The 12,664-nt window shown below is 37.0% G+C and overlaps 1 protein-coding gene across 2 annotated transcripts in view; it reads right to left on the minus strand.

Moving 5' to 3' along the window:
* LOC149829782 (RNA cytidine acetyltransferase 2-like) overlaps window positions 1-9,543 on the minus strand; it is a 36,777-nt gene extending 27,234 nt beyond the window's left edge. The window contains exons 1-6 of one of the 2 annotated variants that reach the window (XM_090016088.1): window positions 9,149-9,218; window positions 9,024-9,060; window positions 7,524-7,674; window positions 7,293-7,384; window positions 5,453-5,624; window positions 4,181-4,303 (exon numbers count right to left, since the gene is read on the minus strand). In XM_090016088.1, the coding sequence (XP_089872214.1) occupies window positions 4,181-4,303; window positions 5,453-5,624; window positions 7,293-7,384; window positions 7,524-7,628 (492 nt within the window). In that variant the 5' untranslated portion in view covers window positions 7,629-7,674; window positions 9,024-9,060; window positions 9,149-9,218. Of the gene's footprint in view, window positions 1-4,180; window positions 4,304-5,452; window positions 5,625-7,292; window positions 7,385-7,523; window positions 7,675-9,023; window positions 9,061-9,148 lie in introns of both variants that reach the window. The other variant, XM_090016089.1, reaches the window with a different exon arrangement.
* Window positions 9,544-12,664: the final 3,121 nt, after the last annotated feature.

Genomic DNA, 12,664 nt, shown 5'->3' on the forward strand with positions numbered 1-12,664 from the left:
ACTTCCAGTTTCTTCACCTCTCCCCACCCCTTGCTGGATCCCTGCAGGTAGTGATGAGAGAATGAAAGGACAAAACAGTCGAGGCCTGCTTGCTGCTGCTACTCTTGTTTTATAAAGGGGGCACTTGTGTCCACAACATCTGACGAGCTTTGTTGGCATCCCATGCTATTCCTGCCTCCAAACAATGAATTCGCAGCATTGGAAAACATACTGTTAACTTGGAAATGATGATCCATCTTCCTCAAAAATTAAAACCAAAATTCAAGAGCCTTTTGAAGTCTTTATCCTTCAACCATCCAGATCTTTCTTCGTCAAGGATTTTCTCTCTCCATAATAAATGATAATGTTGGTGGTAGCCTTGGTGGCTATTAGTATTCACTTTTCTCCTGACAAGATGGGTGCTCTAGCCGTAGCCTGGTGTAGACCTCTCTTTTCCACATGTCAAATCCAATAAATTTCTTTTAGTTGTCATCCAGAGTCCAGACCGGAGATCTGTGTGCAACTGTATATAAAATGAAATTTGAAGAGCCCTAGGCAGTTGCGTGGCAGTGGAGGTGGAGCCGTAGGCCTCGTGAAGACTCTCTCTCCAACAAACCACATCAAACCTTTCGCTTATATTTTTTTTCGTGAAGACCAAGGAGTCAGACATGATTGAATCATGACAGTCAGCAGAATGCAGCAGGCTGGGTCGATCAGATTGCCAATCCTTTCGGTTCATCAATTTTGTCCCATTGCACCAAAGTACACAACAAACAGAACGTGGGTAACAAGTCTTCAAACAAACACACCAGCAAAAAAAATATTGGTTATAAGTCCTATATATATATATATATATATATATATATATATATATATATATATTTTTTTTTGCCGCACCCCTGCACCCGGGTTTTTTGGAAGTGCCGCATCCCCGCACCCGGGTTTTTTGGAAGTGTCGCATCCCCGCACCCATGTGACATAGCATAGAAAATGTTTTCATCAGGGGGGCCAAAGGGAATCCTAAAAGAAAACTTTAGGGGGTGTTTGAAAGGAAGAAGAAATAACCAAACAGATTATTTCTTCTGCTTTTGGGGCAGTGGGCCCCACATCCTAATTAAATATGAAAGAAGCAATCCATCAATTACTTCTTCCAATTTGTGTTATCTATCCAAAAAAACATGGGATACAAAGTCAGACATCAATGGATCTGACTATTCATCCTGGATAGTTCATCTATGGATAAACAGTAACTACGGTGTCAAACACAGCCTTAGACAAAGGTGAAGAGAATGAGTGGAGAAGGTTAATGATGGCACTAGTACCATTGCCTTATTGAGGAAGTGGATTGCCGTTTACGGTGTTGTGACTTGTGATAAATCATGTACTTTTTGCCATCAATTCATGCTATCGTTCAATGATGTAAGCATCATATCATACCGTATACATAGCATAACTATCATAAAAAATGATATGATACAACCCATGTCTGACTCTGAATATGAGTGTGTATCATACATGTATCATGTGTTGTACATACAAAGGCATATTGTACCATGATACGTGTTTGGCACACTTAAAAAGGTGCCAAACTTGATCTTTTTTACTTTGACTCACACGCCCTAGGAGAGTTGAGAGCTATTTCAAGACCGCTTCTTGCACAGGTGTGAGGGCTTTTGTGTTTTTCATGCAAAGAAACATTTATCACCCATTATTCGCTTAAAGACTTGTATCGAGGTAAAAAAACTCGTTTGCTTGATTTATGCGAGATTGAAAGATGGAATGGGGTAACGTCCTTTTTAATGTTCTTGCAAGATATTTATTTATTGCGGCCTTTAACCATTTTTTATGTGCCTATAGAACTCAAAATCTAGCCTTAGGTGTGTGATTGAACCAAAATATATTCTTTTTCGTCCTAAAACACCTATTTTTATGCCTCTAACTCTCAAAATCATGTCCTAAGATGTCGAAAGAGGGTAGAGGATCCTGGCCAAATGATCCAGCATGGAAATACTATAAATTTGATTGACTTAATGACGGGTTTGAGAGAAATAGTAAAGTGCAACTTTTTTGTTTTATAATGTATGGTGGTTATATAAATTTAAAAGCTATGTTGTGGGGCATAACAACTCCACTACAAGATTATGTACCTATCATATTATATATGATATTAGTGTTGAGCTTTTTACTAGCCTTAAAGAAGATGATAAAAAATAAGGTGCAAGCACATGCAACACTTGTTAGACAAAATTTGTCAAAGTTGGTTCCTGATTCAGAAGATGAAGATGACCCATCACCATCTCATAACGGAGCAAATCATTGAGTTGAAGTCTGATAATATATACATATGTGTGTACAAGCTCTAGCTTGTATGGCCTTTGGTCCATCAACCGTGTTCGGTAAACTTGTAATTGTAACTTTTGCAAGAGACATTTTGGCTTTTGTATGTAGTGATATTTTATTTTAACTAATTGTATTTATGGTGATTAGATTTATCGATGGCCCAACATCACCTACTTGTTGATGACCCATGACGATACTATGAAATTCCTAAAGGCCAGAAGGGGCATACCGCATTTGACTCTTCGATGTAGGTTTTTCCATTTATTAATTCACAGGAGGCTTGCATCACATGTAGCCACACATTGCAACCCTCTGAAATTTAAGAGTGCAACCATGTCGGATGGCTCCAGATGATGCATGGGCTGAAATGCGAGCTAATTTAGAAGAAATCAGGAATATGAATAATAGAAAGGAACAAGCATTACAAGAAATGGCACAGTTCTGAACACTCACTGCAACCAAATGATGAGCCACAATGCCCACAACAAGATGTTATCTCTGATGTAGAACACGGAATGTTTGATGGTCAAGATGACTTATGAGTTTTGTTGTTTTATCACAAAATTTATGTAATGAAATCTCATGGCATCTATGTTTATAACTTTGTGTATTGAACACTTTACTTTATGGCTATGCTAATGACATATCTATGTTTAGTTGAACTTAATGCTTAATGTTTTTGAATTCTATGGCTTTTTAGATTTTTTATTTTTTTGGATTTTTATTTTATAGATTTTTATTAAGAAAGCATTTTTTTGTGATATGATATGATATCTATTTAATAGCCCAGTCTTATGAGCTAAGAATGATACTCTTCTTACACCCTTGCTACCTTTCACTACCACAACCCTCCTCTAAAGGTGCTATTTGGTGTCCAAGTTCAGACCAATGAGCTGCAGCGTTCATATATTTGGTTTATTAGGGAAATTTTCTTATCTTACATGCAGAAAGGATTTCATCAAGCTAATTGTGGGTCACCATGCTCCAATATGGAGTAACAGAATAACCATATTTTCATTCCTCATGTGCCTCAGTGCTCACGGATGATGCAATCACTTCTAAGATTAATGTACAAATTGCACATTAACCTGGATATCCTTACAAGTACAGCATTCTTGGAACAGCATTAGCTCTGAGTGCAGGTATATTTTAAAATACTCCAAATATTAATAATGAAACATTGAAGGCAATGTTTTCCGGGTCTCCATAACCATGTTTTTGGATAGAATGTGTGTGCAATCTGGAACTACCCAAACCAGAATAAAGCAATTATAATAATTTTAGATAAGCTAGTTATGGTTCATGTTGAAATTATGTACACTGCAAAAACAGTTTGAAAATCCAGGTTAGCCTTCTTATGTTGTCATGTTGACAACAAAGTGGAGTATTGCAAAAATAATGAAAAATTAAAAAGAAATTTTAAGTCGACACGTGACGGCAGATGTTTCACGTAGTCCTGCTTTTAAGTTTCTAACGCAGGGTCACAGTCAGGAATTCTATGGCTATACAGAAAGTGAAATACATCACAAGGAAGAATTAAGCAATGGGACTGGACAATGGATCTCCAATGACCTTTTTGACTCTCTACATTTCACTAGATATTATGGCGATGAAATATCTTAACTTGACAACTATTTTCCAGAACAATTAAGCAAATATTTGTCAGTTGAAACCTCCAGAATTTGGTTGCACTATGTTCATTTCACCAAAGGTTTAGACCATGTAAGCAACAAAAACAAAGAGAAATGTGCCTGAACACAAAACATCAAGGGTGTGTCACTATAACATGATGTAGGTTTAAACGCAGAATGCCTTGGGGAGAAAAAAGGCAAATGAAACTATGACAAGAAGATATACTAACCATAACCATTGTGAAGAGACTGGTAAGGGATGAGAGCGAACTAAGAAGCAACAAAATCAAGCCTCCACCTTCAACAGTTTCAATCGTTCTTGCAAGGATGTTCGGTGTCAATCCCTCAAAGTCCTGGAAAAAATTTATGATGTGGCTAAATAATGATCAAGAACTAGTAACTGGATGCAAAAAAAATTGAATGCTCAAAGACCAGAAAGGCACTTAGAGACTTGTTACACCAAAGATTAAGTCTTCAGTTAGCCAACAGGCAAGAAATTCGGGCCAGTGGCAACAACTCAGACCAAGAGGCAGGTTTTTTTTCATTTAAGACTGCCTAATAAAGCATACCAGAACAAGGCACCACCAGGACCAAAAAAGGTGAACTTGTTAATGATCACTAAATGAACATTTAACTCTCTCTCTCTCTCTCTCTCTCTCTCTCTCTCTCTCTCTCTCTCTCTCTCTCTCTCTCTCTCTCTCTCTCTCTCATACAGAGACAGAGAGTAATGTATAGCTCTTAAACAGTCTTTTTTCCTAAACCATCCTAAACAGATTAAAAATGCAAATGCCTAGGTGTTCGCTTAATCTAAACAAACTAGTTCCATATAGTTTACTGAATTTGACACATGCTTTAGATGAAGTACTTTTCATGTTTAGATTTGATTTCAGAGCAATGAAAATTCAAGGACTCATATCTACATTAAAACCAGATGATGAAAAAATCAACTTTTGTTTCAAATTGATTTAGTCCAAAGCATGATATTTAGTAAACTAACAATGATAAAAAACATCTGCAGGTCTAGATTAAGCAAAAAAAGTATGTACGTACAGCCTACTCATTGTTTTAATGGACTTAGTCCAAGCCAAGTTGATAGCTGCCATAAAGTTGGAGTAAAACTGTATTGGAATTCCAAAGTTGCAACAAGAAATGCACAAACCATCTTCAAAAATCGTTTTTAGAGATGTGTTTTGGCAAATCTAACCATAGATGTGATCTCCATAGACAAAAACCTAGTTAACTGATCTTGGATCAAAAAATTGTTGATGATAAATAGGATTTTGTAATGTGCTAAAAATCAATGGTTTGAAACTTTTTAAAATGTCAATATTATAAAAATCCTATTTATGCTCACACACACATGTGTGTGTGTGTGTGTGAGCATCCCTTTTGACTGTGCATGCTCACACACATGCATGCACTGACTGGGAATTGACATCTTTTTTCAAGAAATGCAAAAGAGAGAATTGGACAACTTTAAAGAGCATCGTGAAGTATCGAACCTGTAGAACGCACATGCCATAGGTACCTCCAAGAATATTTTCAGTCTCGGAATAATAACAATACCGTATATTCCCACTGTCAGCAAACAATAGGAAAGGATCCTCCTTCTCAACATCCAGCAGGCCACGCAGCCGCAATTTTTTAACCTGCTTCATACGCTTTTTCTTATGACTGCCACACGATAAAGTGACTAAAGTTAATGATCCTTGAACAAAATTTCTCCAGCTTAAGCCTTTATGAAAATAAACATCTCAACAAGTATTGAATTTTAATTTTCAAATACTAACTCAAACCAATGGCCTATCAATAAAGGCTAATTCGGGTTGCTTTATAACTTTATACATAACAACGCGAGTCTTTATGTAGTGTTTTTGTCATTTATTAGTTTGTTGATGTGAACAAAAAGTGTGATGCACATAGCAAGATAGTAAGCATGTGTTCGTTGTTGGTTAATTGTTCAGGCGGTCAGCAAAACGTAATTATTGCTAAATTTTAATCTAGTAGTTTGGTCTTGCAATATGTAACGTACTTGCAAAACATGTCCAGAATGTGCTTCCACCCACTCTTGTGGAATGTGCATGAAATGTTCCCTGCCTTTTGTTTCACACAAGCTGGTACTTATGGCTGTTGTTGATAAGAACATGGAGCAAAGAAAATTATCAATCAAGCAATCTCTGAGCACACCCCTTAGATAACTCCCTGTTGATCATGGTTGTGCATGTTCTCTAGGTATCTATAGGGACTATGTACAAGAGGCACCCCATAAGACGGAAGTAGGTATGAAGGGAGAATAGAAAGGGAACGAATTTCTCATCTTCCAAGTTGGTCTTAGAATTTTCTGATGTGAAAGTGCGAGGGACCTGGTTTCCATGCACGTATGATGTCGGATTGCAGCCAGATGACAATAAAGCTATGTCACAGGGATTCGGCTAGCAGGGTGCCGCACCCGCGTCGACGCGACTCGACGCGGGTGCGGGTTCGGGTGCCGCACCGGGTGCGGTCAACCCGATCCTGGGTGCGTTGACCGCACCCAGGATCATTTAGGTCCATTTGTTTTTTGGATTTTTTTTTAAAAAAAATATTCCTGTGAAATGGGCTTGCGAATTTGAATTTTTTTAAAAAAAAATCTGCTGTCAGGGCTGACAGGCAGCTGCTGTCTATCTTTAAAAAAAATCTGCTGTCTGTCAGGGCTGACAGGCAGCTGCTGTTTATCTTTAAAAAAAATCTGCTGTCAGGGCTGACAGCCCAGAACTGTACTGGAAGCTTTTCCAGCTCGTATAGAGACCATTTTGCTCTAATAATAGTATTTGTCAGTGCAAGCATGCTAGAAGTGGTATATCATGAATGACATTCATCTTTGAGAAATACTATCTTTGAGAGATACGATGCATTATAAAAACCCTCATTTTACCCTAAATGTCTTATGAAACTTTTTAATGTCAAAATATGGCCTAACTTTGTATAAGCGGGAAACTCCATCAGTGGCATGATTTTATTATCTGGGAAGACCACATCACCACCTTCTCTTGTGATAAGATGATCAAAGTGATACACTTCCCTTTTATATATATATATATATATATATATATATATATATATATATATATATATATATACATTTTTGCCCCTGCCGCACCCCCGCACCCGGGTTTTTTGGAAGTGCCGAATCCCCGCACCCGCACCCGCACCCATGTGACATAGCAATAAAGCTATAGAGCAACAAGACAGCACAAAGGAAGAGGTTCATGAGAGGATTGTGCAGTGGATGGCGCTAAAGTTCGACTTTGGCAATTTCCTTAACAATTTTACGACGTAGAAAACTTAAAAACAAAAAGTCACCTGCTGAGTTGGAGGCTGTTCTTGTAGCACCACAGAACCGAGGCCAGCGGCTTCACCGTCGCTTTACACAGCATGTAATGGAGATTCACAACCTAAACCCCCCCTCGCAACCAATACAAAGAATTCATGAACAGATTCGTCCGATTGACGTCGCTGAAATCACACACAAAAAGTATACTAAAAAACTCAAAAGAAAGGAACTTTTATCGAATGGTATGGGGTTTGAAGTACTTGGTAATGGTGTTTGTCGCCGACGATGACGAACATCGAACGGTGACGCTTCTTCACGCAGTTTTCGATTAGGGTTCGAACCCGCTCGTCCACCTTCTTCCTCATCTTCTTGTTGCTTGGGAACGACGGGGAGATGTGAATACAAGGGTTACTGAAAATACAAAGAGTGTTAGTGTGTTACTGAAAATACAAAGAGTGAATAATGTGCTTAGGTTTAAAATGGGAACGAGAGCAAGTACTTTTGTAACGCCCCAAAATTTAACCCAAATTGTTAGAGGATTTTTTTTGTAACAACGAAAACAACTGTTCCATTGGGTTAAGCATTCAGGCGCATTACAGGAGTGTTCAAGCAACAACATTTATTTTATTCTAAATAAATAATGACATCAGAGTTTATGAGCGGCAGCGGGTTGGGCATCCAGGGCCACCTGAAAAAAAACAATATCCAGTAAAGCATAGAAGGGTACCATAGTGTATCTCAGAAAATAAGTTGTACAGGGATTAAATATGCAACTCCCTTGACCCACGTGTGCCAAAAATACCTATCAAAACTGCAGTATAAGACTATGTTGTTGGCATTCATATGCATAAAAACTTATCAAAGCAGCAGGATACCCGTACGATGTGGGTATTCACATGTCAACAATTTTCTGAGTGACCCACCTATATACACCGGTTGGACAGTTTCTCAAAAAACAAAAAAATAATTTTGTCTTTCTGTCTCAGCCCCACAGTTCTGACTAAGTGCATACATCATCGATTATAAATTAATTACCGAACTTACCAAGCATTGTTTTATTTCCAATCACAACACATATTCTCACAAACATACAAATCATGGTTTTTAGCAGGGAATAATTAGTAACAGTTCAATGTTTGATATCCCATGATAAAGCAAGATTTTCAGAACCTAAAAAGGAAAATCGAAAGTCATCAAACACAATCCCCCTATTATTAAGGTCACATAACACTGTAGCTAAAACTAATACTTTCAGAAATTAGCAATACTGGAAAATTAACATTTTATGAAGCCACACTCTTATACGCATATACTTGAATTAAGTTACTCACATAACTGATTGAACAAGGCCTCCTGTATCGAATTAAAAGAAACGCTAATTAGACTTTTACAGCAAGTACTACCCATTGATTACACAGCATCCTATACAGATGACATAGTTGAATAAAAGAAATGAGCCGGAATCAACATTGAGCAACCCAAAAATCCTTCCTAGTTACTCGAACATATTAAGATGAATCCAACCTGGATGATAGTTAAACATGATCTTATGCAACAAACGTGTATGAGTGCGCAGAGATAAACTGGGACAATAGAAAATCGTATATGGATTTTTGGTAGCTTAAACCCGAAATCCCCTTTCCTTTTCGATTAGGGTTTCACGGCAACCCAAAATCCCATTTTTTTTTGAGTTGGGAGTTACGGCAAATCCAAAGCATGCGTGAAAACTTAGTACACATGCGAAATCACAGTAAACCTACCTTGTTTGATTATCTCCCCTCTTGTTCTGCCGCGATTCTGGGTGCAGCCAAACTCCAGCTCACCGACGGGTGCGAGAACGGAAAGGAACTAGAGGAGAGTACATGCGAAATCACAGTAAACCTACCTTGTTTGATGATCTCCCCTCCTGTTCTGCCGTGATTCTGGGTGCAGCCAAACTCCAGCTCACCGACGGGCGCGAGAACGGAAAGGAACTAGAGGAGTGTCGTTGTCGGGTGGTGCTGCCGGAAAAAGGGGAAGCGAAGGTGGCGGCGATGTCACCAGAGCTCGCAAAGGGGAAAAATTGCAGGGAGGATGTAGAGTACAGCGGCTCGGGTTGCCGACAGGTTCGGGTGGCGGCGAGAGAAAGAGAGAGAGAGAGAGAGAGAGGAAGAACGAGAGAGTGAGGAGGGGGTTTTAAGAGATGTGCGTGAGAGAAGAAGAGAGAGCGTCTGGGGACAGTTACCCCCGTTTCTCACCAGCGGCTGCTCGAAACCGCAGCCAGCCACCCTCCTTTCCATTTTATTTCAAACGCAAACCTTTATAGGGTTTGAATGTTTGTTTTTTCATGTTTACCTTTTAACGCACCACGGTTGCGGGTCTGGTTCGACCGAACCCGTAACCCATTTCCGTTTGGGTCCTCCTTTGAGAACTTGTCCCGGATTCATTCATGGGTCCGGATTTTCTTTTCAAGTATAGATATTTAAATTTTTTTAATATAAAACAATATTAAATTACTTTTGGTCTAAGTTCATTATTGTGTATTTTACTCATTTATTATGGATCCAAGATCCATTATACTCATAAAACCCTTTTAGAAATCCGGATCTAAGGATCCGAAATTTTCTTCGTACTGTGGATCTGAGTACTGTGGATCTGAATTACCATACATGGATCTAGACCACTATTATGAATCGAAACATAAAAATTCTAATTGGGTCATTGTCATATTTAAATCTCTGACATCCAAGATCCAAATGCAATATTATGGATCCGAACGTCGCATAGACTATTACGAATCTCCATAAGGTGTTATAGGTCAAAAATATAAATTTTTCCAGTAATATTTAATTTAAACTTCATGGATCAACTAAATTCATCCTAGATCCAGTATCTTTTATGACCATGATATTGAGGATCCAATATCAGAGATCCAATCTATTTGCCTAAAATCACTTATTGGTTATCCAATTAAAATCTTTGTGATCTGATATCTAAGATTTGAATTGAATATTGAAGTTCTGAACCGGATATTAGTGATCCAACATTGAAGATACAAACAGGATATCCAATATCCGATTATGAATAAATAATTTAAAACAATAAAAATAACCTCGTACCAGCTTAACGACCTAAATTTTAAGTTTATTTACCTGATAAAATTCACACGTATTACATCATTTTTTCCTAAAAAGAATTTTGTCCTCGAAGTTCACATATAAGGACTACTCTAAAAGACTGGGGTACTTTTTTCTCATACTGGCCTCCAGTTCTTATGTGGTTTTGTTGGTACCAAAATATTGGCATCTAACCTTGATGACATATAATATTGGCGTAATATTCAAATAACTCGTCTATATCCAATATGTCCTCATATTTAGTCAAGTCGAGTAGGGTCAGGTCAGTGGTAATTCTTTCACGTCCAATAATATTTATGTGTCAGGTATATCATTTATACATATATTTACAATCGATGAATTGTAGTATCCTTACAATTATTTCAAGTATATGTATGCACATATATATACTGAAAATATATAAGTAACATACACCATAAAATGAAATATACTCACAGTGCGCTTGCAGGGTATGGCACGACCGTGATCTTTGATTTATTGTTCCAAGCTCTGATACCATAACTGTAATGCCCTAAAATTTAACCCAAATTTTTAGAAGAATTTACTTTATTATTGATTTATTCAAGGGTAAGATAAATTTTTACTAAATGGTTTTCCATCTAGATTGGGAATTGACATTTTGAGTACTATATCGCATGTTCACTTTAAATGGCTGCTTATGAAAGTTTTAGAAAAATAACTTCAGTTTAGATGTTTGTTATTTTACTTCATCTCATTATATGAAGCATCATGCATTGGTAGTTGTAACTTCTAATATTTTAGATGGAAAATAGTAATCTTGCAGCTGGAAAAACATTGCTTAATGCAGCTGTCTGGAGCATATTATTTTATTAAGGAAAAGTGCATGCAATAGGAGCGTCATTTTTGCAGCAAGAAAGTTTATTACATTAATTTGTTAAATATTATTGCTACTAATCATTTGCACTAATGATTTAATGCTCGTTTGCAATATTTTGAAGGCTAGGGTTATCATGGAATGTCTTTTGAGCACACACATTGTTGTTATCCAGCATCTTTTATTGATAAGGTTCATTCCTCTCTCTCTCTTGATGGCCTCTCTTGCAGGTTGTAATTGTTTGCAATATACTGGCCAAGTAATTCATGTTTATTATAGGCAACCATAACCCAACAAATTTTTTTGATTTTGATCTCTTGGGCAAATAATTTTCTTTTTATTGGTAACTCCTCCCAAAACATTCACTAAAATTGTTCTAACAAAAGCGATTGTAATCATGTTTTGTATTATCTCATAAACATCCACCTCAACCGTTCGTTACCTTTTCTCATAAGGAAAGGAATTTCATTATTTTTTTGTATTATCTTATCTCGAGTGGTATTTTCATTTCCCTCGAGACAAGGCTAAGAACAAAGATGGTGACATCCATTATTTTATTTTATTTTTTAAGTTTGGCAAGATCCATGTCTTACCGTTATAGGCTACGATAGGGAGAATTTACTCGCCTTTATAGACTATAACGACAAGATAGGGATATTACCATTATAGTGGTGAGCCAAGGATCTCGCAATTATATTGTAATAGCCCTAAACTGACCTTCAAAAAATTTATAAAAATATTTTTTTAAATGAATAAACGATTTAAAAATAACATAAAAATATATCATAAGGACCCCGAACATATTACAGATTTAATATACACAACCACATATACATCTTGTACATAGAATAAATCAAACCATGAATTTAAATTTAATTTAATTACAAAATCCTCATTTAGGGTTCAATAAGTTCTCTAAAATAATAAACTCCCAACTCTCTCATAATCTGGGCCATCAAATCATAACCCTCCCTCCCTGTAATACGCCAGTCCCTCCATCATTGTGTCTCAGTACGTGGAAAAAGTTTTTAAAAATGAGGTAATAACTGAAGTTCTTGTACGGGTCCCTCCCAAAATACAATAGTAAAGGAATTAGTATAAATCAAATCGAACACAAGTTTAAGAAGACTCAACAAACATCACATGTTCAAAGCACGATTGTAATATAAGCAACTCAATTCAAGTAACCAACAATTTCATGCTAAATTAATCATTTAAGGATGCATGAATCAATGCAACATGCATGAATAACCTTTAACCTTAATTATCAATATTGCTTTTGAATGCATGTCCCTACTTAAATGCAATACGTTTAAGTTATCACTTATACCAAACCGTGGATACTCAAAACAGGTACATTTTTTGAAGTTCAAGGTAGTTCTCAGTGGTATCTTAATACATACTTTGTATGTTTTTAATTGAGTCTACACATGTCCCTCGATCGATGTCA

Source organism: Nuphar pumila, chromosome 8 (assembly GCF_984573655.1).
Source record: "Nuphar pumila chromosome 8, dmNupPumi1.hap1.1, whole genome shotgun sequence".
Taxonomy (NCBI): domain Eukaryota; kingdom Viridiplantae; phylum Streptophyta; class Magnoliopsida; order Nymphaeales; family Nymphaeaceae; genus Nuphar; species Nuphar pumila.